The 24083-nt window shown below is 40.6% G+C and overlaps 1 protein-coding gene across 1 annotated transcript in view; it reads right to left on the bottom strand.

Moving 5' to 3' along the window:
- Positions 1 to 6538: 6538 nt before the first annotated feature.
- The window catches only part of SNX31 (sorting nexin 31), an 86026-nt gene continuing 68481 nt past the window's right edge, over positions 6539 to 24083 (bottom strand). Inside the window, exons 11-15 of the mRNA XM_055546520.1 lie at positions 20297 to 20410; positions 16724 to 16801; positions 11059 to 11115; positions 9417 to 9419; positions 6539 to 7906 (exon numbers count right to left, since the gene is read on the bottom strand). Coding sequence (XP_055402495.1) covers positions 7817 to 7906; positions 9417 to 9419; positions 11059 to 11115; positions 16724 to 16801; positions 20297 to 20410 — 342 coding nt within the window. The 3' untranslated portion in view covers positions 6539 to 7816. The remainder of the gene's footprint in view (positions 7907 to 9416; positions 9420 to 11058; positions 11116 to 16723; positions 16802 to 20296; positions 20411 to 24083) is intronic.

Genomic DNA, 24083 nt, shown 5'->3' with positions numbered 1-24083 from the left:
GAAGGGTTTTGCCATCTTGATTATACATTCCTCTTCAGTCTTAGAAAATGCAGAAAAAGTTTCAAAAACTTTGTTAAATAAACTACAAGTTTATATTGTACAATACAGAGTATATAGCCAATATTTTATAAATGACATTTACAATATAAATGTAGTATAACCTTTAAAATTTGTGGATCGCTATGTTGTACATCTGTAGCTTACATAATATTGTACATCAACTATATCTCAAATTTTTTTAAGAAAAGACCACTTTGTGACAGAATGTTTATCAGAAGACCCTCAAGTGATCCAGCAACCATCCAGTAACCAGTTGTCTCTGTAGAAAAGAGATGTGTGTTTTAAAAACACACCGTATCTACAAAGGAAAGGGTGTTTCTTGGTTTTGAGTTCTGTTTCCCAGGTGTTTCAGTTTTTTGTAGTACTAATGAATGACCATAAGGGGGAGACATGCTCCCAGAAAGCGTGACTTCCCCTGTCTCCAGTCTCTCACCCAGGCTAACGAGACTCGGGTATTGTAACACTGAGAGTTCTCAAGGCATAATCGTGGAGAGAGCAAGTCACAGAATTAGACTTAAATACCGTATATTTATCTACACCAGAGTTCCGTTCATTTCAGTTCTCCAACAGTTTACACATTTAAACCACTGGAAAAATAAATAAATAGCGTATGTGTGCCAGGCATTATATTTACAAAATTAAGGGAAAAAATTGAAACCTAGGAAGATATTTTCCTTCAGCAGCCAATGCAATTAGAAATGAAGCAGCAAGCAAATCTTTCAAAAAGGGATCTCTCTTCTTTTGTTAATTGAAAAGTAAACCTCTTAGGTCTCCTTGAATTTCCAGAGTTACTAAGACAAAAACAGCTACACCCCTGGGAAGAATAAAAGAGCTTGGCTGCTTGTTGAAAACTCAATTTGTTATTTTTCTTTGCACTCAACCTGCATGTGGCAGAACCACACAGGTTTTCACATGTACATTAGATTGAATAATATATGTGATGGGAATGTATATAGTACCTAACCCCAATTATCTTTCTCTTCCAAAAGTAAAGTAACTGATTGTTAGCCAGGGAATACCTTTTGCAGAGATTTAAGCAAATGTATTGCTTTGCAAGCCTTTAAATGCGACTGGGGAGACGTGGGTTTGGTCAGAGAGGCAGAACGGCTGTGTGAGGGGATAATGGATTTATTACAGGCATTCTGTCTCACACAATTGGGGCAGGAGTCCAGGAACTGAAGGTCTGGAAGGAGGTGTTGGAGGCTTAGATCAAAGGTCACAAACTAGTTTCTCTGAGAATTCTAGAAGCCAAGTAGGGCTTGGAGCCCACTGCAAGTGGGCCCATGAAGGGGGTCTTCAGGACTTGCTGTTTCTGTGAAGCCAGCTACTACTTTGTGAGCCCCCCACCAAGCAATTGGTGGTGGGCCTGGGCTCTGTCGGTCAAGAAGAAGAGCTGGTAAAGAGTGGAGAGGGACAGAAACTTCTAGAAACTAACCTTTCCATGTCACTGTACCTGATTGTCAGAAGGTAACAGCCACTGCCTTGCTCTGTCTCCCAGGTCTCCTAGAAAGTCCTCTCTGTGCTAATTTTAAACTGGAACCACAAAGGAACCGGGACACTTGGTTCAGCTCCCACCTTAACCAGCACACATATAAGTTCTTATAACTAATTTTACAGATGAAAAAACTAAGGGCCATATAGGTAAATCGCCTATACTCACATTACTACCTGGAAGCAGAGGCAAGCTCAGAATTCAGGTCAGAGGGGTCATCTTCTACTCCACTATCATGTCTCTCATCTTTTGTAGTAGTTAAACACTCCAAAGGATTTCAAGAAAATAGGAGAAAAAATTCATGCATCACTTCTGAGTTCCTTTCCTAGGTTAAAGGTCTCTGAGTAGCCTGTGTACCATCACGAGGCCTAAATCACTCTATCTTGCCCAGACTGTCTCTGGGCACCTGGGTTACTGGGGCTCTTTGATAAGAAGTTATGCCTATGACCACCAGACCTCAAAATCATTAAGTAATGAGATATGAGCTATTAGGCATGTGATGGATCATCTTATTTGGGGTGTAGGATTATGTGAGAACTTGCCCAAAGAGCACTGTTGTTTATCGCAGAGAACATCAATACATACTCTCCAAAGTGATGGGAATACCAGACCACCTGACTTGTCTCTTGAGAAACCTGTATGCAGGTCAGAAAGTAACAGTTAGAACTGGACATGAAACAACAGACTGGTTCCAAATAGGAAAAGGAGTACATCAACACTGTATATTGTCACCCTGCTTATTTAACTTCTATGCAGAGTACATCACGAGAAATGCTGGGCTGGAGGAAGCACAAGCTGGAATCAAGATTGCCGGGAGAAATATCAATAACCTCAGATATGCAGATGACACCACCCTTATGGCAGATAGTGAAGAGGAACTAAAAAGCCTCGATAAAAGTGAAAGAGGAGAGTGAAAAAGTTGGCTTAAAGCTCAACAATCAGAAAACTAATCATGGCATCTGGTCCCATCACTTCATGGGAAATAGATGGGGAAAAGTGGAAACAGTGTCAGACTTTATTTTTGGGGGCTCCAAAATCACTGCAGATAGTGATTGCAGCCATGAAATTAAAAGATGCTAACTCCTTGGAAGGAAAGTTATGACCAACCTAGATAGCATATTGAAAAGCAGAGACATTACTTTGCCAACAAAGGTCCGTCTAGTCAAGGCTATGGTTTTTCCAGTGGTCATGTATGGATGTGAGAGTTGGACTGTGAAGAAAGCTGAGCGCCGAAGAACTGATGCTTTTGAACTGTGGTGTTGGAGAAGACTCTTGAGAGTCCCTTGGACTGCAAGGAGATCCAACCAGTCCATTCTAAACGAGATCAGTCCTGGGTGTTCTTTGGAAGGAACGATGCTAAAGCTGAAACTCCAATACTTTGGCCACCTCACGCGAAGAGCTGACTCATTGGAAAAGACCCTGATGCTGGGAGGGATTAGGGGCAGGAGGAGAAGGGGATGACAGAGGATGAGATGGCTGGATGGCATCACCGACTCAACGGACGTGAGTTTGAGTGAACTCTGGGAGTTGGTGATGGACAGAGAGGCCTGGTGTGCTGTGATTCATGGGGTGGCAAAGAGTCAGACATGACTGAGCGACTGAACTGAACTGAACTAATACTTGGGTTTCCCTGATAGCTCATTTGGTAAAGAATCCACTTGCAATGCAGGAGACCCCAGTTGGATTCCTGGGTTGGGAAGATCCCCTGGAGAAGGGATACCCACTTCAGTATTCTTGGGCTTCGCTTGTGGCTCAGCTGGTAAAGAGTCTGCCTGAAATGCAGGAGACCTGGGTTCGATCCCTGGGTTGGGAAGATTTCCCTGGAGAAGGGAAAAGCTACCCATTCCAGTATTCTGGCCTGGAGAATTCCATGGACTAGTCCATGGGGTCACAAAGAGTCGGACATGACTGAGCAACTTTCACTTTCAACTAATACTTAGATACATGATGGATATAAATTCAGTTACAAGTAAACATCTTAGGTTTAACCATTGTGGTGTGCGTTCAGTCAACACGTAAAAATAAACTCTTACGTACAGTCTTCCTGTTTTCTTCCTTAACGTGGTGCTATACAAGTGATGGGAGTCTATGTGCTTTCTCTCTGAGTGTAAAGAGGTGTACTTGTTGGCCTAGTGCTCCTGGAAAGCATGAAGCTCCACCAGCTTGTGTGAACCAAAATCCAGGAATCAACTCTGCGATTAACTGATTTTTGAACAGAACACATCTTCAAGTTGTTGGCTTTTGCAACCTGTATGTTTAATAACTGCCGTGTCACTTGTCTCACCCATCATCTTTGTTGTGACCTTCTCATGATTAGAATCCAGGGGCAGTAGATTTCCATCGTCTCTTCCTCTGCTCACCAGACCCCATTCCAAAGGACTGGAGCTCTTCAGAAATTCTGCAGGGACCAGTTTCTAGTGCAAACAAAAGCACACATGTGCAGAGCAAAGCCAACTCACACTTTTCAGCCTGCTGCTCTGAGCGCCTCCACCCCAGACAACTGCTGTACCGCAGACCCCATCAAATATGTGCTCTTGTGGACAGATGGAAAACCCATTAGGAAGTACAGCCAACTCTGTGTTCCCACATTTCCGGGAGAGAAACCACATTCGGTGCAGGAGCAGTGCAAAATCACTAGGGTCAGTGCCTTTAAATCAACTGAACATCTCATCTCTTCCAAGATATTACACAAGCAAAGCTCATATGGTTAGCCAGAGGCTCTGCCCTACAGGAAAGTACATGGGCTAGGGCTAGACCAAAGACCCAAGCCCACTTTGTATTTTTTTCTATAGCTCTAATTTTTCTTATCTGGGAAATTATTATACAAATGACTTGTTTTTTAAAAATAGTAACAAATAGATATTACAAAGCAACTTATCAGAACAATTATAGGTGAATACAGTGGCAGAGGGAAGTACAATTATAAGGCTTAAGCTGTCTTATGGCTTCCCTTGTAGCTCAGTTGGTAAAGAATCCACCTGCAATGCAGGAGACTCCGGTTCAATTCCTGGGTCAGGAAAATCCTCTGGAGAAGGGATAGGCTACACACTCCAGTATTCTTGGCCTTCCCCTGTGGCTCAGCTGGTAAAGAATCCACCTGCAATGTGGGAGACCTGGGTTCCATCCCTGGGTTGGAAGATCCCTTGGAGAAGGGAAAGGATGCCCACTCCAGTATTCTGGCCTGGAGAATTCAATGGACTATATAACAGGGTCACAAAGAGTTGGACATGACTGAGCAACTTTCACTTTCTTTTCAAGCCATCTTATGAGGGATTATTAGTTAGCCATACTTTTTGTAAGTTAATTCAGCATGTCTTATTTTGGGGTGGTGTGAGCCAGAAAAAAGTTCATAACTTTCTCTTGACTTTTTTCCTGGGATCACAGATGGCAGGGTCAAGAGCTTCCTCATGAAGAAGAGAAGCACTTCCTACTCCATCTCCCACCTGAGCCCACACGGGCCCCTCCCTCAGCCTGCCTGGTGGACCACCGTCCACCCACGGCAGGAGGAGAGAGGACCAGAAATCATCTGGAGACGTCATTGCTGCCGCGGCGTGCTTTGCTTTCGTTCTGCCTTTTAGGATCATTTTGGCCATTATTTCCCCACCGAGGCTTGTAACCTATTTGGTTTTCCACAAATTAAGATCCCTCAGCTCTTCTTAAATTGACCCTGAGGGGGAACTTAAGGTAATTTTTTATCTACATGTTTCACACAAAATTTGCTTCCCGGTTGTCCACATGGGGATGTGTGCAAGCTGGACACTCACCAGTGGCTTTGGCGAGTCCATCTGCTCTTCAGACAAAGCCCACACATGCTTCCCTCCATGGGTCCCAACAGGGCTCAGATTTCAGGGCCCAACCACCACTGGATCAGCTCTGACCTTTTCCCCCATAATTATTTTTGTGAAAATTTCAGACTCAAGTGTGTTTGCCTGTGGGCAAAGTGCCAGTGATTTTAGGACTATGAATAGCGGTAGAAACATATGTACTTCTCGACATGGAGAGAAGTGATGTTGATGACTGTAAATCCATAGATTAAAGCATATGCTGATTTCCAAAGCCACACCACACCCCTTAGGAGTTACTTGAATGAATTTCGCAATTGCCTACCTGCATTACTCACGCCCCGGAGGATATCTTCCGATGTCTTGCTGGGGCGGATGGCTGTGCTGTTGGGAAGGTCCTACCTCAGCATCACACCTGGAGGGTGAAGACCTCAGGCCAAGCAGCGATGGGGTCTCACTGGCCGTCTTCTCTCGGAGCCTGCAGCTGGGAAGGTCACTCTGGCAGTTGGAAGTCAGGCTTTTTAACCCAATAATGAAGTAGCTTTGATCCAGAAGTGATTCAAACCCCCAATTCCTTCCAGATAAAGGAAGGCCCAGTAACCCCCATAGGAGCTAATTAATTAATAGCTCCTTCTTATCTTGCATAACTGCTGAGGAAGTTTGTTTCCCACTGTTTCAGTTCATTTATTCTTCACAGTATGTACTATGGAATGCACTTCATCACTTGTATTTTTCTTCTCATATTTTGATATTGATGGTGATCTCAATGTCTTGGGGGAAAAAACGATTAAATTCAATGCTTCTGTTTTTGCCATCATCAAACAGGGGTAAATTGCTCTACTTATACTAAGGGATGCTGCAGTCCTGTAGGTATAGATGCTGGTCCCTCTTATCTTCTAATCACTCCCTTAACCTCAGACTTCGCTAGCACAGAGCAGGGCTGCTTATCCTTCCCTGGACACTGCACTTGCTCTCCCACCAGAGTCGATGCTTCTTTCTACCTGCGTGCCCCTATCTCTGCCTCTGCTTGACTCTACTCTTTCTTCAAAGTCCCTCTTCACCTCAGGCCTTCTTGACCACCCCCCGCAACTTCCTATGTCACACAGGACCACACTACACATTGGACACCTACTTGCATGCTGTCTTGGATTATTTGCAACTATGTATCATTAAAGGGTTAACATTCAACTATTTTTGATCTACAACACAGCAGTTAAATATGGTTCCATCTAATATATACATTTCCTCACCCCAAATACAAATTCTCTTTGCATTTCTAAGGTCTTCAATAAATCCTTACACAGTGTAGGCATTTGCTATTAAAAAGAAATAGACTTTTGACTATTCTTAAATTGGCAAAATAGAGAATAAGCTTCTGTTTTAATTGGAAAATGTATCTTAGCCCATTAATACACTCATCATGGGTGATCTGGGATGATTCCACCTTGCAAAAATGTCCCACCATCGCCTAAAATGTAAAAATGAAACTTCATGGCCCTAGGAATTATGGTTAGAGACAGTGCTTTATAAATATAATAGGGCTTTAATAGATTCTACACTTCAAAAAATCATTCACAGAATTTTTTCACCAATAAATTGTACACTCACTAGAATATATTCCTATTTATTATATAATTAGTTACACAACACAGTTAGAAAAGAACATTAGAATATCACACTTTATCTGATTACATTGATTCCTCTGTCCCTCTCCCTTATTGCAATATTAATTCTGTGTATAATTCTATTAGTTATCACAATGAACTGAAACTGGATAAGGAAAAATCTAGTGAAAAAGTATACATCGTTTTAAAGCTAAGATATTTGATATTGAGTGAAGGGTCCCCTTGGTTTCCAAAATAAAAATATCCAAAATAGCGTCATGACTGTTGAACTGAACTCAGTATACTAAGGACAGAACGCATCTACAACTGTGGAGAAACAGCACCGGGCAGCCTATTACTTTGAGTACATCCATATTGGTAGGCTCAGAGTTACATAAGAAAACAAATTGGTGTTTCATCACCTCCTTGTTCTGATGCTTTGGACGGATCAGTGAAGTCCAGATTTCTTTTTCAATGATTCCATTTCTTAGAGCCACAGCTGATGAGTCATGTCTTCAGATCTTAACCCCAAATGCATTTGTAGTGTTTTAGATTAGGTCTTTCAGTCATGCAATATCAGAACATATAAAAGGCTTCATGAAGCCAGGACAATATATATTTTAGGGGAAGAAAAAAGAAGGAGGTTTGTACTAATTGATTCAGATTCGCCATTTGTCATTTATAAGTCATTAAAAACAAACTGTATATCTTGAGATAAACAGAGTTCTGAAGTAGTCTTGATGAATATGGTCCATCCAGGAAAAAAATGGGAAGGCTCACATTTCTTCCATTGGTGGTAGGAAGCCCACTTTCAACTTCCAAGCCCTTTCATGGTCAAGATCACCTTTAAGACCATTTTAAGAAGTTAGATTTTGTCTTCAAAGATCTTCCTTTATGGTCCCAAAACCACAGTCAACTTCAGCTATCTTAATCTTGCTTTTTCTTGGCAGAAAACTAGAATAGTCTTTCTGTTACAAAGTAAACAGAGAGGTCAGAAATACATATGCGAGGAAGTAATTTCCATAACAACAATAATAGTTAAAAAGCCAAAGATTAATATTAAAAAGGCAACAGAAAGCTTGTATCTGTTAAGCAATGATTATTTTAAATGGCTTTACCCTGGATTTCCCTGGTGGTAGAGTGGATAGGAATTCATTTGCCAATGCAGCGGATACCTGTTCGACCCCTGATCCAGGAAGATTCCACCGTGTCCCAGAGCACCGAAGCTCCTGAACCACAATTACTGAGCTTGTGTTCTCCAGCTGGCGCCCAGCGGAAACTACTGAGGCCCACGCGCCTAGAGCCTGTCCTCCGCAACAAGAGAAGCCACCACACCGAGAAGCCCCTGCACCGCAACGAAGAGTAGCCCCCCTCACCACAACCAGAGAAAGCCCCCGTGCATCAATGAAGACACAGCGCAACCAAGTAAATAAATAATTTTTTTAAATGGTTTTATCCTGAAGCAGCTGTGTTTCAGGGGTAGGTATACATCAATGGCACCCCACTCCAGTACTCTTGCCTGGAAAATCCCATGGACGGGGGAGCCTGGTAGGCTGCAGTCCATGGGGTCGCTAAGACTCGGACACGACTGAGAGACTTCACTTTCTCTTTTCACTTTCATGAATTGGAGAAGGAAATGGCAACCCACTCCAGTGTTCTTGCCTGGAGAATCCCAGGGACGGGGGAGCCTGGTGGGCTGCCGTCTATGGGGTCGCACAGAGTCGGACACGACTCAAGCGACTTAGCAGCAGCAGCAGCAGCATACATCTGTTACTGCTGAGGGTGCCTCCTCTTGGTATGAAGAGGCATGTCCAGAGCACCTTTGCAGGCACTGGGGTGTCTCCAGGTAACACTTGAACCCTGCCTCTCTTGTCTTTTTCTCATCTCTTAAAGACATATGACTTTCTGTTTTTACCTTCACCAAAATCTTCAGTGCACATCCCTCACAAAGTTTTACAAAAGAGTATTATAGACATTTTAACATACTTTAAGAAGTTACGGTTGCTGCAGACCTTCAGTGAGTGAATAGTCGACTTTCAGTGTTTATAAAATCTCCAAGACAGAGTCACAGAGACTGGGTTTTGGCCCTGGTGAAATAAATGTATGGCAGCTAACCAGACAGAGCAGCTAAACTTTTTTTTTTTCCTATGAGGAATTTGTCTTGATAGAGAGGCCTCATGGCAGAGTAGTTAAAGGAACAACAGCAACAAAATTTTATTTGTTAAATAACAAAGAGTGTTTGGGCATGGATACTAACTCTGTCATTTACCAGCTGGGTGACCTTGGGCAAGTTACTTAACCTTTCTTCTGTTTTCAGTTCCCTTGGCTGCAAACCAAGGATAATAATAATATCTGGCTTGCTGTGAGTTATATGTGGAAAGCAATTATAACAGGGCCTAGCTCAGGATAAGCTCTCTATAAAGGTTGGCTAAACTAAGTTGGAATTCAATACAGTTGGGCACCAGGCTCCCTTCCAACCTGCTGGCCCTGCTGAGAGCATCACAGAGGTTCACCTCCTTTAGCATTGCTGTTCATCCATGCTGACTGGCATCTCTGTCATTCTAGGACAGTGGCTCTCGAACTCAAATGTGCATCAGACTCATTTGGAGGGCTTGCCCAATATGATTGCTGGGCCCCAGCCCCAGAGCTTCTGGTTCAATACGGTTGGGGCCTGAGAATTTAGATTTCTAGTAAGTTCCCAAGGGATGCTGACCCTGACGGTCTAGGGACCCCACTCTGAGAACCACTCTTTTAGAGTAATGGTTTCAATCCTGGCTGTACTTTAGATCATCTGGGCAGCTAAAAAATCCCACTGCCAGGCCCCTCAGAAAAATTTGTTAATAAATCAGAATCTTTGAGAATGGGGCTCAGCCATCATGTTTCTTGAGCTCTTCAGGTGATAACATTATACAGCCAAGTTTGAGAACCACAGCTCTATGCCATACTATGCTGCTGACATGGATGAATTTAAGTGATGAAGTTATCTTAAAGATAAAGAAGAAATCTGGTGCAGTGTTTCCCATTGGCATTCTTGCTATAAATGCTGATCTACTGGATTCATCTTTTGGGGTGGGAATTTGAATTTTAATAAGCACCCCAAGCATCCCTTATACACATCCAGTTTTTTGATCTGCCTGAAGACACATAGCCAGTAATTGGTGGAGTTCTCACTGTCTGTCTCTGATGTAAGCAGCCAGAAATGCTGTTATTATGTAAGAGAGAGAAGTCTGCTTTTAGTCTGTGTTTAAAATTTTTCTCTGAGCTTATCCACTCAAGGAAGGACTGTATATATTTATAAATACTGTACTTACATACTAACTACCTTTATATACACAGCAGGCTCTGTGACAGCAGCTGAACCAATAATGAATCCCATTCAGTACTACTTAGAGGCCACCTTTATTTCATTCACCCCCACTAAGATCTGAACCTCGAAAGGAAGAGTTAGTTAAGGACACAGATGTGGAATCAGACTGCCTGCTTCCTTCTACCACTGATAACTGTGCAACCTGGAGCAAGTCACCTAACCTCTCTGTGTCCCAATTTCCTCAAATGATTTGAGGAATGGTGATACAGTACCAATGATACAGGATCATGGTGAGGATAAATGTGTTAATCCACAGAAAAGTACTTTGAATGGTGTCTGGCCATTAGTATTTATTAATGCTTTCTATTATGATATTTACTGCTATTGTTATCTGCACAGCAGACCTAAACGCTTGAAAAAGCAGTTTATCAACTTAAAGGCTGTTTTATACAGAATACACTGCAGAAAGTCTATGAAACCAAAACATACAAACTAGAAAGAACATTTTCAAAAAAAAAAAAAAAAAAACTGCACGGAGTAGAGAAGAAAATCACTAGAGTTTTGTGTTCTTCTTGGAACTTTTGTATATATAAATTCAGGAAAGCATTTCTCCTAGCCCAACTGGGTTCTACAGTAAAAACACTATGTTTCTGTGATGGTCGTCCAATTGGACCAGTCTGCATGGAGGAGCTTCTGAGAAAGAGAATTCTGGCTTAATCTTAAAAGTAGAATGACTTTGGTTACTTAAAAGGGGAAAAACAGGCAGATTTATCAAAATTATAATATACCCATTACATAATTTTACTCACAGACCTGGTTTTGTTGAATGTGGTATTTTTTACTTTTGCCTTGTTCTGGAACTTCAATCTGCTAAATAGATTAGTGAAATGTCAGTCAGCACAGCCAGAGAAGCGAGCACACAAATAATCTATTTAACCAGCACATTTCTCCTTCCACAATAATCCTCTTAATGGTCCCGAAGGCTGCCAGTCAGCAGGACACCTGCTCGTCATCTGCACAGTCCCCCTTCGTTTGCAAGTACCTCAGCGTTTCAGAAATTGAGTCCCTGAAAGTGAAGTGAAGCTTAATGTTTAACGTTCGTGGCTGCCTATGGATTTTGTGATTTAACACAGCTTTTAAAAGGACTTCACACAAAACGAACTCCTAAATCCAGAAATAATCCACAGAGCTCCAATCCATATGCTGAACCAAAGCCAAATGGGGCTCTGATTAATCAAAAGGCATCATTAATCAAGAGAAGAATCAAACTGAAGTTTAAGGCACTTGAATATACCTCATGCACATAAAGTAACCTTAATATAACAGTCAGGGGCCCAGCAGAAAGCAGATGGCTTACTCCCGGGGTAACTGAGGGAGTTTTCTACAAGGAACTGCTTAATGGAGGTGAGGGAAGGATTAAAGTGCACCAATGAATGGTTGTAACAAGTGGCGAGGAGCTGGGGTGGGTGTGGGTTCTCACCACTTCTGGGTCTGAAGGGGTGAGGGGAGCAGCTGGTACTGGAACCAGAGTGGCCGAAGCAGCAGGTAGGAGAGGTCGCTTCAGGAGCTGTGGCACCCAGTCGAGGACTGGGCCAACCGCAGAGACCCGGCAGGGACGGAGTCGGAGAAATAAATACCCTGGTCTCCACTTCCTCCCACCTCACTGGGTTTCCCCATGGGTGACCCCGTCTGGAAGCTGGAGGTCAGAGGGTAAGATCATAGCACACCAAGGTCAGCCTCCTAGCCAGGGTTTAGGGGAAAGGACTCTTAGACTTTTCTTATATTGGGTTGGCCAAAAAGGTCATTCAGGTTTTTCCAAGCATACTGAAAAACCTGAAAGAATTTTTTAGCCAGCCCAACAGAAAAAGAAAAGAACTACTATTAAAGAACTATGCTTTCAGTGTGTATCTCAGCTTATCACTCTCTCATCCTAAATGTCTCTTTACTAATTGCTTTTCTTTTCCAACAAATAAACTCCTTGACTCTGGATTCTCAGTTTCTAGCCACTATATATGGTAAATATAGGCATTGGTAAATGATAGAATGAGGGGGTGAATTAACTAAGTTGCTTGTTATTCATGAGCTCATGTCCCCTATATAAAGCAGGACATTACAAAATAAGTGGGCTAAATAACATGGTACTGCACAAGAGGATTAATTTTTAACTATGATTAACTTAATTTTTCTGTAAAATATATCGCTTTGAAGGATACATAGGACTTCCTTTGGGTTAGTATTCTCAATAGAGATGTCCATATATTTGCAGCCTATCTCAATAGTTTTAAAAAATCATTATTAGGGTCTTGGTAAATGAGAAAGTAATGTTCCGAGGCCTTGTGTTTTGTTATTTTATCATTTTACAGCATTACATGATAGTCTGTAAGTAGTCTTGTGTAGTGAAATACAGAAGTTGGGGGAAACTTCTTGGAATTTTTCTCTCTCCTAGTCTCCTTCCCCTCCTTCTCCCTATGTAAAAATAAAACTCACTAGAATTGTTCAGCAATTTCTGATATAGTTTGGTTCCTTGACTTATTTCAGTAGGTTTTTTATATTTTATATACCAGGGTGATAAAGTTGGGGGGGAGTTAATCCTTTTTTCATAATGCAGGATTCCTGCACACTCTCTCTCAACAGAGAGTTTCTGTTGATAGCATAACTCTTCATTCCTTCCCCTCTGGCTCTCTGAAATCGTCCTCCTGCTATGCTCGGACCATTCTTGTGACGGCTGTAACGTCAGTACCTTTTCTGTTTTCTGAACTGGACAAGCTGTGCAGAGGCTGTGATCCTGGGACATCAGATAGCACTGGCCTTGGTGTTTCCCCTTCTCATCACATAACAGGAACACACTTCAAAGCACCCAATGGCCTTTTACACTGTCTGATCTCGCCCCAAATGAAAGAGAAGTGGAGAGAGAAATATATATGGTTATGGTAACTGGGGAGGGGAGGGGAGATATGAGGCAAGTTGGAGTCAGAAGGCCACCTTGTTCTTCGCCATTTTTCAGAAGGCCAGTTTAGAGATTCAGACCCACTGTTAAGTAAACCTAAGGAAAAGTTATACAAACTAGTAAAAACAAACTAGGTATAGACTATTTTAAAAATAGTTTTTCAATTCAGAAAATATTTACTGGCATATTTCTGATAACTCATGTATTCAGATTATGGTTCAATATATAAATAATGGTAATTATAATGATGATAATACACTTTCAGAAGCTCCTTAGGAATGAAAGTGAAAATCACTCAGTTCTGTCTGACTCTTTGCAACCCCATGGACTATACAGTTCATAGAAGTCTCCAGGCCAGAATACTGGAGTGTGTAGTCTTTCCCTTCTCCATGGGATCTTCCCAATCCAGGAATTGAACCAGGGTCTCCTGCATTGCAGGCGATTCTTTACCAACTGAGCTATCAGGGAAGCCCTTATATCCTGTATGCAGGGAATACACGTACTACATAAAATCCACCTGCTTTCTTTTCTTGGTGTCTTTTAGATTTCTTTACATAGCAGAGATTGCTGTTAGCCTACTCCATTATTCATTCTGTTGTTTCTTAGTAGTAACACCCACATTTATTTGGAAAGACAACATACTCTGCAAAAAGACTACATTTACCAGACTTCCTTACAGCTGGGTGGGGGCCTGTGATATGACTAACTCTTGGACAATGAGCTATAAGTAGAAATTCTATGTGAGACTTCTGAGACGCCTCATTAAAGAAAAAGGGTGAGTACTTCTGCATACTTTCCTTATACTTGTTATCTGGAATGTGCATGTAATGGCTGGATCTCCAGCAGTCATCCTGGGCATGAGGTAAAAGCCACACACTGAAGTTGGCAGAGCAGAAAGATCTCTGGTGACACCATGAACTCACTATCACAGCCCCATTCTGCCTACTTCTGGGCTTTTAGATGAGATAGAAACAGACTTTTATCTTGTCCAAAACAAGATTTTGTCTTGTTTTGTTTTTTGTCATTGGCAGTCAAAACTACTCCTAACTAATATAGTTTATTTTCAAATAAAATAATCCTTTAATTTTGTTCTAGTTAAAAGTAGCAACTATTTTAAAAAATCAATTTAGGTTTTTGTATAAGAACACAGCTCTAAGAATAATGTTACACATTTTTCTCCTTTCTGGTTTTTCAATTAATACTGTCTTAAGAATTTAACACTTTTTTGGCTGCATGTTTACATTTTTCTTTAGTGCATTCATTTGACTTCAAATCTTAATCATCTCTTCCTAAGTGGTTCAAGTCTTAACCTTTGAAACCATTGCCTAAAGCTAACTAAGCTAATTAACTCTAAGTTAGCACTAAATTTCTTCTTTCACTTCTTCCTTCTTACCAGGATAAAACAGTACTATTTAATCTCTCAAGGGACCATCTGCTTTATTTATGGGGTTCAGTTGGCTACAGTTTTCTCAGCTTTTCTTTCCCTCCCCAGATTCTTCACAATTATAAAATCTTAGAATTTATTCTGCCTTGTAAATTTTGGTCTATGAGACTTCTATAAGTGATAGGTGTCAATTCAGGCTTTGCCTAGAAAATGAGTTTTGCCTGGAAAATGAGTAAATGTCACAGTCTGACATTTATATGGTTACTTTAAGCTCCATAAAATGACTTGGTCTTATCAACTGTACTTTGCGAGGAGATCCAAAGTTCAAAGAGATGGTCTGTCTTTTCTATCTCCTTTCCAGGGTCCCATTCTACCCAAGGGTTTGTATTAATAGATGAAAGTCCAGACTAAAATGTGGACTATTCTTACAACATTCTCTTGAAATGTGAACTATTCCAACACCATTAATTTTCAGAGGAAAAATCTTAACTTCTTTCTAAGAACCAACATACGGAAAGAAATAAAGAGTTTGTGAAAATAAAACTTGATGAGTATTTGGATAAGGCAATACAAGTTTTATTGACTACCATGCTGATTTTGCTATCAGTCACCAGGATAAATTATAGATTTTAATTTGCATGCAAATCTATGGAATATGATGGTGTGGTTGTTTTTCTTGAAAACTTTAAATAGATTACTACCTCCTCCTACTGTAGAGAAAACTCTTTTAGATATTCATTGTACAAGTATTTCCTGCATCAAGTAGCTTACACTTTATCAAACCACATTTGAGAGCACGTCTCCCTTTTAATGGGGCTACATTAATTGCTTTTCTCTGTATATACACATACATACATAAAATGATACATGATATATTTATGTTTATACATATTTATCATATACATATGTTTAAATTTAGGCCTAAACAGGTCCATCCTTCTTAGGAGGTTAGATTTTACTATGCTTTTAAAAAAAAAGCATCCTTGATTGTTTTATTGGTGTGATTTGCTATTCTCTAGTATATTTTAAAGTGTTCAAATACCAAGGGGCAGTGAATTTTATCTTCCCTGGGAAAATATTTTGAGTTCTAGAAGAAAGAAAAGTAAGTATAAAATGCAACATTTTTCTGAGGAAAAAAGCTGCAAAGTCAAGTAAACATCAGTGTTAAACTAAAGGTATAATCTGCCCTCTTATAATACACTAAAATTAAAACATTAGGAAAAGTTTTCAAATATTTTCTGTTGTATTTTTAAAGCCCAGGGTGTTATCCTATAAGATAATTATGTTTATAAATGTCATTTTAAAAAATCAAAGTGTACTGTCTTACTTGGGACAAGCTTGTATCCTGATGGTGACAAGGCAAGTAGAAAGTTTAGAATCTCAGGACTCTCTTTACAGCCCCAGCACCAACACTTACAGTGAGTAACTAGGCCTTTATTGAAGAGATGGAGACAAGACAAATAAATTTTACACTGAGAAAAAAGTATAGCCTTGAGAGCTTCTTTTACTTGATGGCTTCTCTCAACTGCTAAAGGCATTTTAATTTGGTACAGTGGAGGTATCAGGAGGCTATGAGTTCTACCTAGAGACAAAACTTCAGAGCTTATTTAAGCTCTTACCTGCCGTGCTGATTCTGTCCATGTGGTTGCTTTTATGGTAAATCTGAAATCTTCCATTTGGGAGAAGGCAGAAATACAAGGATACGGAGTAGAGGGTTAGCGAGTTCTCAGCAATCCAAGGACAACTGACTTCTCCCTGGGAAATTGGATTGAATTCTGAAGATTAAGCTCCCAGAGAGCTGAGAAGCTCACTTCTGGGCAGTTGGGTTCGTCCCTGGATTTGAAAGACCCTGACGCTGGGAAAGATTGAAGGTGGGAGGAGAAGGGGACGACAGAGGATGAGATGGTTGGATGGCATCACTGATTTGATGGACATGAGATTGAGCAAGCTCTGGGAGTTGGTGATGGACAGGGAAGCCTGGTGTGCTGCAGTCCATGGGGTCGCAAAGAGTTAGACATGAGTGAGCGACTGAACTGAACTGAACTGGAAGACCAGACTCTCTGTGTCCGGGGAAATTCATCAGTGTAGTTTAGTGCCAGCTGATGGTGGAAACAAACTGAAACACAGACACAGACAACAGCACTTACCATTTCTGGATTCTCTGCAGCTTGCTTTACCATCTTTTCTGAGATCATCTTTTTCAAGCAGCTACTCAGCAAAAAAGCCTAAGGAACCCAGAAATAAAGAACTCTCTCAGTTAAAGACTTCATTCTCTTCCTTCCCTCTTCATACTGAGAAGCAGGTTTTGTGCCCTGTCTTCCAAAAGTATGCTTTTAAGAATTTAGAGTTCTTTGACTTTCATTAATTTCATAAGATGTAACCAGCAAGTAACCATAAAGTTTCTCAATTACAGGGATATACTTGCAGTAAATTTTTTAAAAGATAGGTTAAAAATGACCACGATCTCATTACTAATCTTTTTCATAACTGCCCCCTTACATCCCATTTTTTTCCATTACTTTGTAAACAGCTCATGTTTTATGAGCAACAAATAATAAAAACCGCTTCTACTCACAATCAAATCAAATATTGATGGTCAATCTTCGATTTAACTGTATATATAATGATTGAGAGACCTATAAGTAGGCACACATATTAACTTGTTTGAAAGGCTATATTAGCACCTTATGGCTCTTGCTGAACTGAAGACAAAATTAGTCATTTTTCTTCCTTTTTCAATTTTCCTGGTATTTTTAGTCCTTCACTGTCGGGACTGACCATTGCCCCTAACACCACCTGTGGCTTATCGACGGCTCATCACTGCTAGTGGCAAGACACACGTCATACACATCTTGCTGCACAAAAGCTGGGGCTTTCCTTTCTCTAGGAACTTTACCCTATGTGCCAAACTTAAGGTTCCCTTGTGATTTTCCCTTTTGCTCCTTTCCCACAGATTCTTTTATTCTATTCCCCCCTCTTTTTTCTGCTCTCAACTCTTGGACTGTTCATTTCTCATTCGGCCCCACTGAGGTTTCAGACAACAGAAGCTCAAAGCTTGAGGCTAGAGAACTTTAGTATAAATTGTGCTTGAGGATGGTCCCTGAACTTGGGGGTGAGGGGATGACAGAGAGGAGGAGAGGGGAGGGAGGGAAAGCTTGGGTTATGGCAGTCGATGCAGAGAGCTTTTGGAGGACAGGACATAGAAAGTGGAACTAGAGGGCGAAGGGGCCACGTAGAGGCGGCATTTCAAGGTTTTACAGAGATGGGTTGCATCTTATTTACACGGAGAGAAAAGAGGGGAAAGAAAGGGCTGCCACCAATAAGGAAAAGAGTCACGGATGTGGGGTTTACACACAGACACAAAGCTTGCCTTCCTGCTTTGCTAAGAATGAACCCTGTTTATCTGTGCATATATGTTACCCATGAAACATCAGTGTACGAAACAGATAAATGATAGCAAACCCTGAGCCGATGCAGCTAGGAGGGGTGTTTAATGGTGTACCACAAGGTGTAGACCGATTCCATACGCCTATACAACGTACTGAAGCCCAGGTGCCTACAGTCTGTGCTCAGCAACAAGAGAAGCTGCAGCAGTGTGAAGCCAGAGCACCTCAATGAAGAGCAGCCTCTGCTCCCTGCAATAAGAGAAAGCCCAAGTGCAGCAACAGAGACCCACCACAACCAAAAAATAAAATATAAGTAAATCAATAAATCTTATTATATATATGAAGACTAAGCTTCCGTTTAAAGGGCACAGGAAAGAGTCAGGCCAAGCCCTCTTTTTGTATTTGCAAGGCACACAAACCTCATTTCTGCCTTTTGCAGAAGTAGCCCTTGGGTGCACATCGATAAATCCATACTCCAAAGGAAATAAGACCTTACTAGGACTCTTTTCAAAGGATGTTTATTGCACCTGTCCTTAGTGGCTTAAACTCATTCGTACAGACTAGATTAAAAGACCGTAATAAAATTTAACTACTGCACTTAGCATTCGGAGGGAAGGGGGTGGTTTTGCTGCCAAAATCTCTCTGTATGTTTCCACGTGACTGCAGATTTTGCCTCAGCAAACCATCCTACCACTTCCCTAAGGATGTTTTATATTTAAAGTGAACCTGGGGGACCATTTCTTTAACCTGGGATTTTGATTTAGTACTTTGTTTTTCAGAGGACATGGATATCTATTATCTCTTGATCAGAACTGTACTAGTGGAGAGTTAAAACTGAGCTTTGGTTGCCTAAAACTGGAATGCTGCATGGAACACAGAACTGACTGTGATCACCAGGCACAGTGGTAAAGAATTCATCTGCCATTGCAGGAGACGTGGGTTCAATCCCTGGGTCAGGAAGATACCCTGGAGGAGGGCATGGCAACCTGTTCCAGTATTTTTACCTGGAAAATCCCATGGACAGAGGAGTCTGAGCAAGTGAGCCTGAGCACGCACATCAAGTACTCAAGTTGACTATAATGTTGATGCAAAGATTACTTTGCTATTTTGGTTTTGTTTTAGAACACTTGCAGTTTTGACTCCAAATTGAAATAGTTTAAGTTAGCTAAGTAAAAAGAATTTCCAATTGGATTTGGCATATTGAAAATTAGATTTTTAATGGATTTTTTATTTAAAGTAGTTTCCATTTACTTCAGATTTAACTATTGCTACCCAAAAGCCAGTGTCCCTCCTTCCCTAGTAACAGAACCCTGATTTGGGAATGACAAAGTACCCAGCTCTAGGCAATGACTCATGCTTATCCTAAGTTGATTATGAATCCTGTTCCTCCATGATAAATGCTTGATTCCCAGATTCCCTTGAAGCCAGACTCCCTTGAAGCTAGGAGTGCTCGTGTGACCCAGTTCTGGCCAGTAAGACAAAATGGAAAGTCTACTGGGGGGGGGGATGTGGGGGGGGGGTTGATTCTGGGGTATGACTTTTGCTTTTATCTACTTGGAAAAGGCCAAAAGAATTATAGGGATGCCAACATCTTCCTCTAGTATTCTTACTAAGTGAGATGATAAAAAATTTGTATTGTATAAGCCAGGGGGTGGCAAACAAATCTTGCCCCATCCACTTGTGTTTATAAATAAAGTTTTATTGGAACACAGCTATACCCATTTGTTTATATATTGTCTGCGGCTTCTTTTGTGCTACAGAAATAGAGTTAAGTAGTTGCAACAGAGACCATATGAGCCTAAAAACCTAAAATGTTTACCATGGTTGATTCCTTGAGAAGTTAACTAATCCATGGTCTAAGTCACTGATAGTTGAGTCTTCTGTTACTTGGTAAATAAATTTGTTTCTAATTTATATGAAAGCTTTGGTGATGAGTAAAACAAAACAAGTCTGAGAGCTGGCTCACTGGAAAATACCCCGATGCTGGGAAAGACTGAAGGCAAAAGGAAAAGAGGGCAGTAGAGGAAGAGTTGGTTGGATAGCATCACCGACTCAATGGACACGAGTTTGAGCAAACTCTGGGAGATAGTGAAGTACAGGGAAGACTGGCATGCTGCAGTCTACAGGGCCACAAAGAGTAGGACCTGACTTAGCAACTGAACAACCACAAAATAAAACAAAACCAAAATAAATGGTATTACAGGCCTAAAAGTGCATGTGTGGCATACCCTAATACTCTGCTCCACTCGGGTTAGGGCAAGGTGCTTTGTCCACCCCAGCATGCAAGAGAGCATTTAGCACTGAAGGTTTTCCTGCTCTGCCCTGAGAACCTACCTGTCTGGTATAAAAAACAAACCACCGCCAGTGACTATCCTCGCAATACTGAAATCTGAGCTCTAAGTTCTGGTTGAGAGTTTGCTGTGGCCCATCCGTATCCAGCAGAGTCCCCTACAAAGGAAAAGATATTACTTGACATTCAGCAGGAATTTAAATGGCTATTATGTGCTGCACAAAATATCAAAACAAGTGAGAATATCCCTATTCCCAAGATGCCATCAGTGTTTTGGGGAGCCATGAATGTACAATAAATCATCATAGTTTGATATAAGTATTATAAGGGAAGCAAACACAGGTTATGCAAGTGAACAGGATGGACATCTAATCCAGACTAGGAGGTAAAGGAAGTTCTGGTGGGGTGGGAGTGGAGGGAGAGTGTTATCTGAGCAGCAGAAGAGATTAACCAAGTTTGTTGCGTGTTTTTTTGAGGGGTGGGTGTGGTGGTAACAAGTGTTTCCCAGTAGAAGACAAAATAAGCGCAGATGCACTGAGGCACGAGGGAGCCGGGCACCCTGGAGTGTGGCTGAACATTTTTCGTGACAGATAGGGCACTGAGAGAGGAAGGGCAGGGCCAGAGCCTGGAAGCCTGGTAGGAAGCACCTGTGATTTTTGCTTTACAGCATCGATCACTTTTTCTTCTGGTACTAGAGTTTCAAATTCCCTTGGGAAAAACTTTTCACTGTGGCTCTCAAGCTAGGACAGTCAGGAAATGCTGCCCTCCTGGAGGGTGGCACGTGCCCCAAGCTCAAGCCAACTGGATAGATACTCTGGGTCTCTCATTTGATTCTAGGGCAGAGGATCCAAAGAGCAGGTCCTGATAAAGAATCCCTGTTTTCTAGAAATCTTGAGCTCCTCTGGTTCCTGGTTATCCTGAGCCTCTATTTCAGTCTTTTTTTTTTTTTTTTCACCCTTTCCTTTAAATCAGTGCATTATCTCATACCCCTCTAATAAATCCTTTTTTTTTCCCCCCACTAGAGCCAGAAGTATTGGTTTCTACTATTTGCTACCAAAAGAGCCCTGGCTGTTACAGGTTTTACAAGCTAAGCGAAGGAGTCTGAACTTTATCTTAAGGGCAACAGGCCATTTTGTTAAAAGATTTTAAAAGCTGAATAATAACACAAATTTGTATTTTAGAACTATGGGTCTGGCAGCATCAATGTAAAAAACTGAACTGAGAAAGAGCTGTTTTCAGACATAGAACAGCAGAGAATGCAGAACTGTCAACCCTGAGAAGCAGAAAACAAGTAAGGTGAGCCCTGTAGTTACCCAGTTTACTGCCTGGAGGAGTTTCCAAGATTCAGTACACGGAGGGAAACCCAGAGTCCAGAGGTCTTGTTAAGTTGGTAAGAAAGAGACCAAAATCTGTGAAGTGATGGTTAGAATTTATGGGATAGAAGACTAAAGACAAAGGTTTCAAATCTCTTGGCTAAATAATGATTTGTGCATGCGTGGGAGATGCACAAATTTGCATCTGGGAAGTCTGGGGAAAGAACCACTGAAAAGCAGCAGGTTGAACAATTCCAAAAGCTCTTAAACCAGCCTGGAAATAGTTTCTATCAACCTGAGTAGAGATAGCATAATAAACAAGACATGGAGAATTCTAAGAATGGCAGCTATTAAGTAAAGTACTAAATTAGTCCTCCAGACTTCTCTTGATCTGCCTTAAGAAAGTTTAAAAGCAAGTCTCAAAAAAATAAAACTAATTCCAAGTAATTTAATTGTGTGACAGAACAAAATTCAATCTTCTTTAAAGGAATACAATAAAATCCAGCATTCAACAATGTAAAATTCACAGTGTTTGGCATACCATAATAAATTACCTGGTGTGCAAAGTATGAGATAAGCGTACTCTGAAAATAGGAGAAAAATCAATCAATAGAAATGTCAGAGCTGATGGAATTAGTAGACCATAATATAAAAACAGTTATTTTAAATATGCTCCACACACTCAAAAATTTAGAAAAAATAGCATGATAAGGAGAGAAATGGAAGATATAGAAGAGACCTTAATGGCCTTCTGGAGATGAAAAATAAAGTATAATAGTAGAAATAAAATTATAATGAATGGGAAAACACATTATATGCTACAGAAGGTTGATAACCTTGAAATCATGACAACAGAAACTACCCAAAATTAAGCACAGAGAGAAAAAAGACTGAAATAAAACCACAATGAGATACTACTTAACATCCATTAGAATGGTCATATTAAAAAAAAAAGATAATAACAAGTTTAGGCAAGGATATGGGGAAGTTGGAATCCTCTTATGCTACTGGTGGGGATATAAAATGGAGAAGACACTGTAAATGACAGTCTGGACTTTCCTCAAAAAGTTAACCATAAAAGTTAACCACTATAGTAGAATTACCAGCAATTCCACTCCTCGGTATATAACCAAGAGAAACGAAAACCTATGTCCACATAAAAAAACATATGCACAAATGTTCATAGTAGCATAATTTAAAACAGTCAAAAGGTAGAAACAACCATCAATGTACAAGTGGATATATCTGTACAATGGAATATTATTTGACCATAAAAAGGAATAAATACAGATATATGCTACAACAAGAATGAACCCTGGAAACATAATGTTAAGTAAAAACATCAGTATGTTTTTTTTTTAGTTGTTCAACCTGCTTTTGGAATTGTTCAACCTGCTGCTTTTCAGTGGTTCTTTCCCCAGACTTCCCAGATGCAGATTTGTCCATTGCCCACACATGCACAAATCATTATTTAACCAAAAGATTTGAAAGATGCTCTCTGGAGCTCTTGCTCTATGTAAAACCCTTGTCTTTAGTCTTTTATCCCATAAATTCTAACCACCACTTCACAGATTTTTATCTCTTTCTCCTCAACTTAGCAAGACCTCTGGTCTCTGTTTGGGTTTCCCTTTCAAAAAAAAACAAACAAACATTCACAAGCACCATGTATGATTCCATTAATATGCTAAGTTCAGAACAGGCAAATCTATAGAGGCAGAAAGTAAAGTAGTGGTTTCCTAGGCCTGGTGACAAGGAAGTAACAAGTAAAGGGTATGCAGCTTCTTTTTGAGGTATTCTAAAATTGACTGTGGTGATGGTTACACAACTCTGAATATACTGAGCTACTGAGTTGTACACTTTATATTGTGTGGAATGTGAATAATATCTTGATAAAGCTGTTGCAGAAGAAGAGAATGATGATGTGGTATTGGTAGAGGGATCTATGCCTCCCTCTGTGTGTCTACACAAAGATCGATGGAACAGAACTAGACCCACACAAATGTGCCCAACTGATTTTTTTTTTTTTCCAACTGATTTTTTACAAAGGTATGACAGCAATTCAACTGAAGAAAGATAGTCTTTGCGATAAATGGTCCTGGAGCAATTGTACTTCCATAAGCGAAAAAGGGAACTTTGGCAAAGAATTTAGACTTGACACCAAAAACACAATAAAGAAAAACAACTTCATCACAATTAAAGTCTTTCGCTCTGCAAAAGACCCTGTGAAGAGAACGAAAAACTACAAAGTGAGAGAAAATACTAGCAAGCCACATATCCAAAAAAGGACTAATATCTAGAATGTACGTGCTCTCAGAACTCAATAGTAAACAAAAAATCCAATTGGAAAATGGAAGAAATTATGAAGACATATCACCTAAGAAGATACCCAGATGGTAAATAAGCACATGAAAAGATGTTCAACATCGTTAGCCATGAGGGAAAGGCAAATTAAAATCATAATTGAATACCAATACACACTTGTCAGGATGACTAAATAAAAAATAATGACAATACCAAA

Source organism: Bubalus kerabau, chromosome 14 (genome assembly GCF_029407905.1).
Source record: "Bubalus kerabau isolate K-KA32 ecotype Philippines breed swamp buffalo chromosome 14, PCC_UOA_SB_1v2, whole genome shotgun sequence".
NCBI lineage: Eukaryota > Metazoa > Chordata > Mammalia > Artiodactyla > Bovidae > Bubalus > Bubalus kerabau.
Note: the sequence above shows the minus strand (reverse complement) of the source record. Positions and strands in the feature narration are given on the sequence as shown.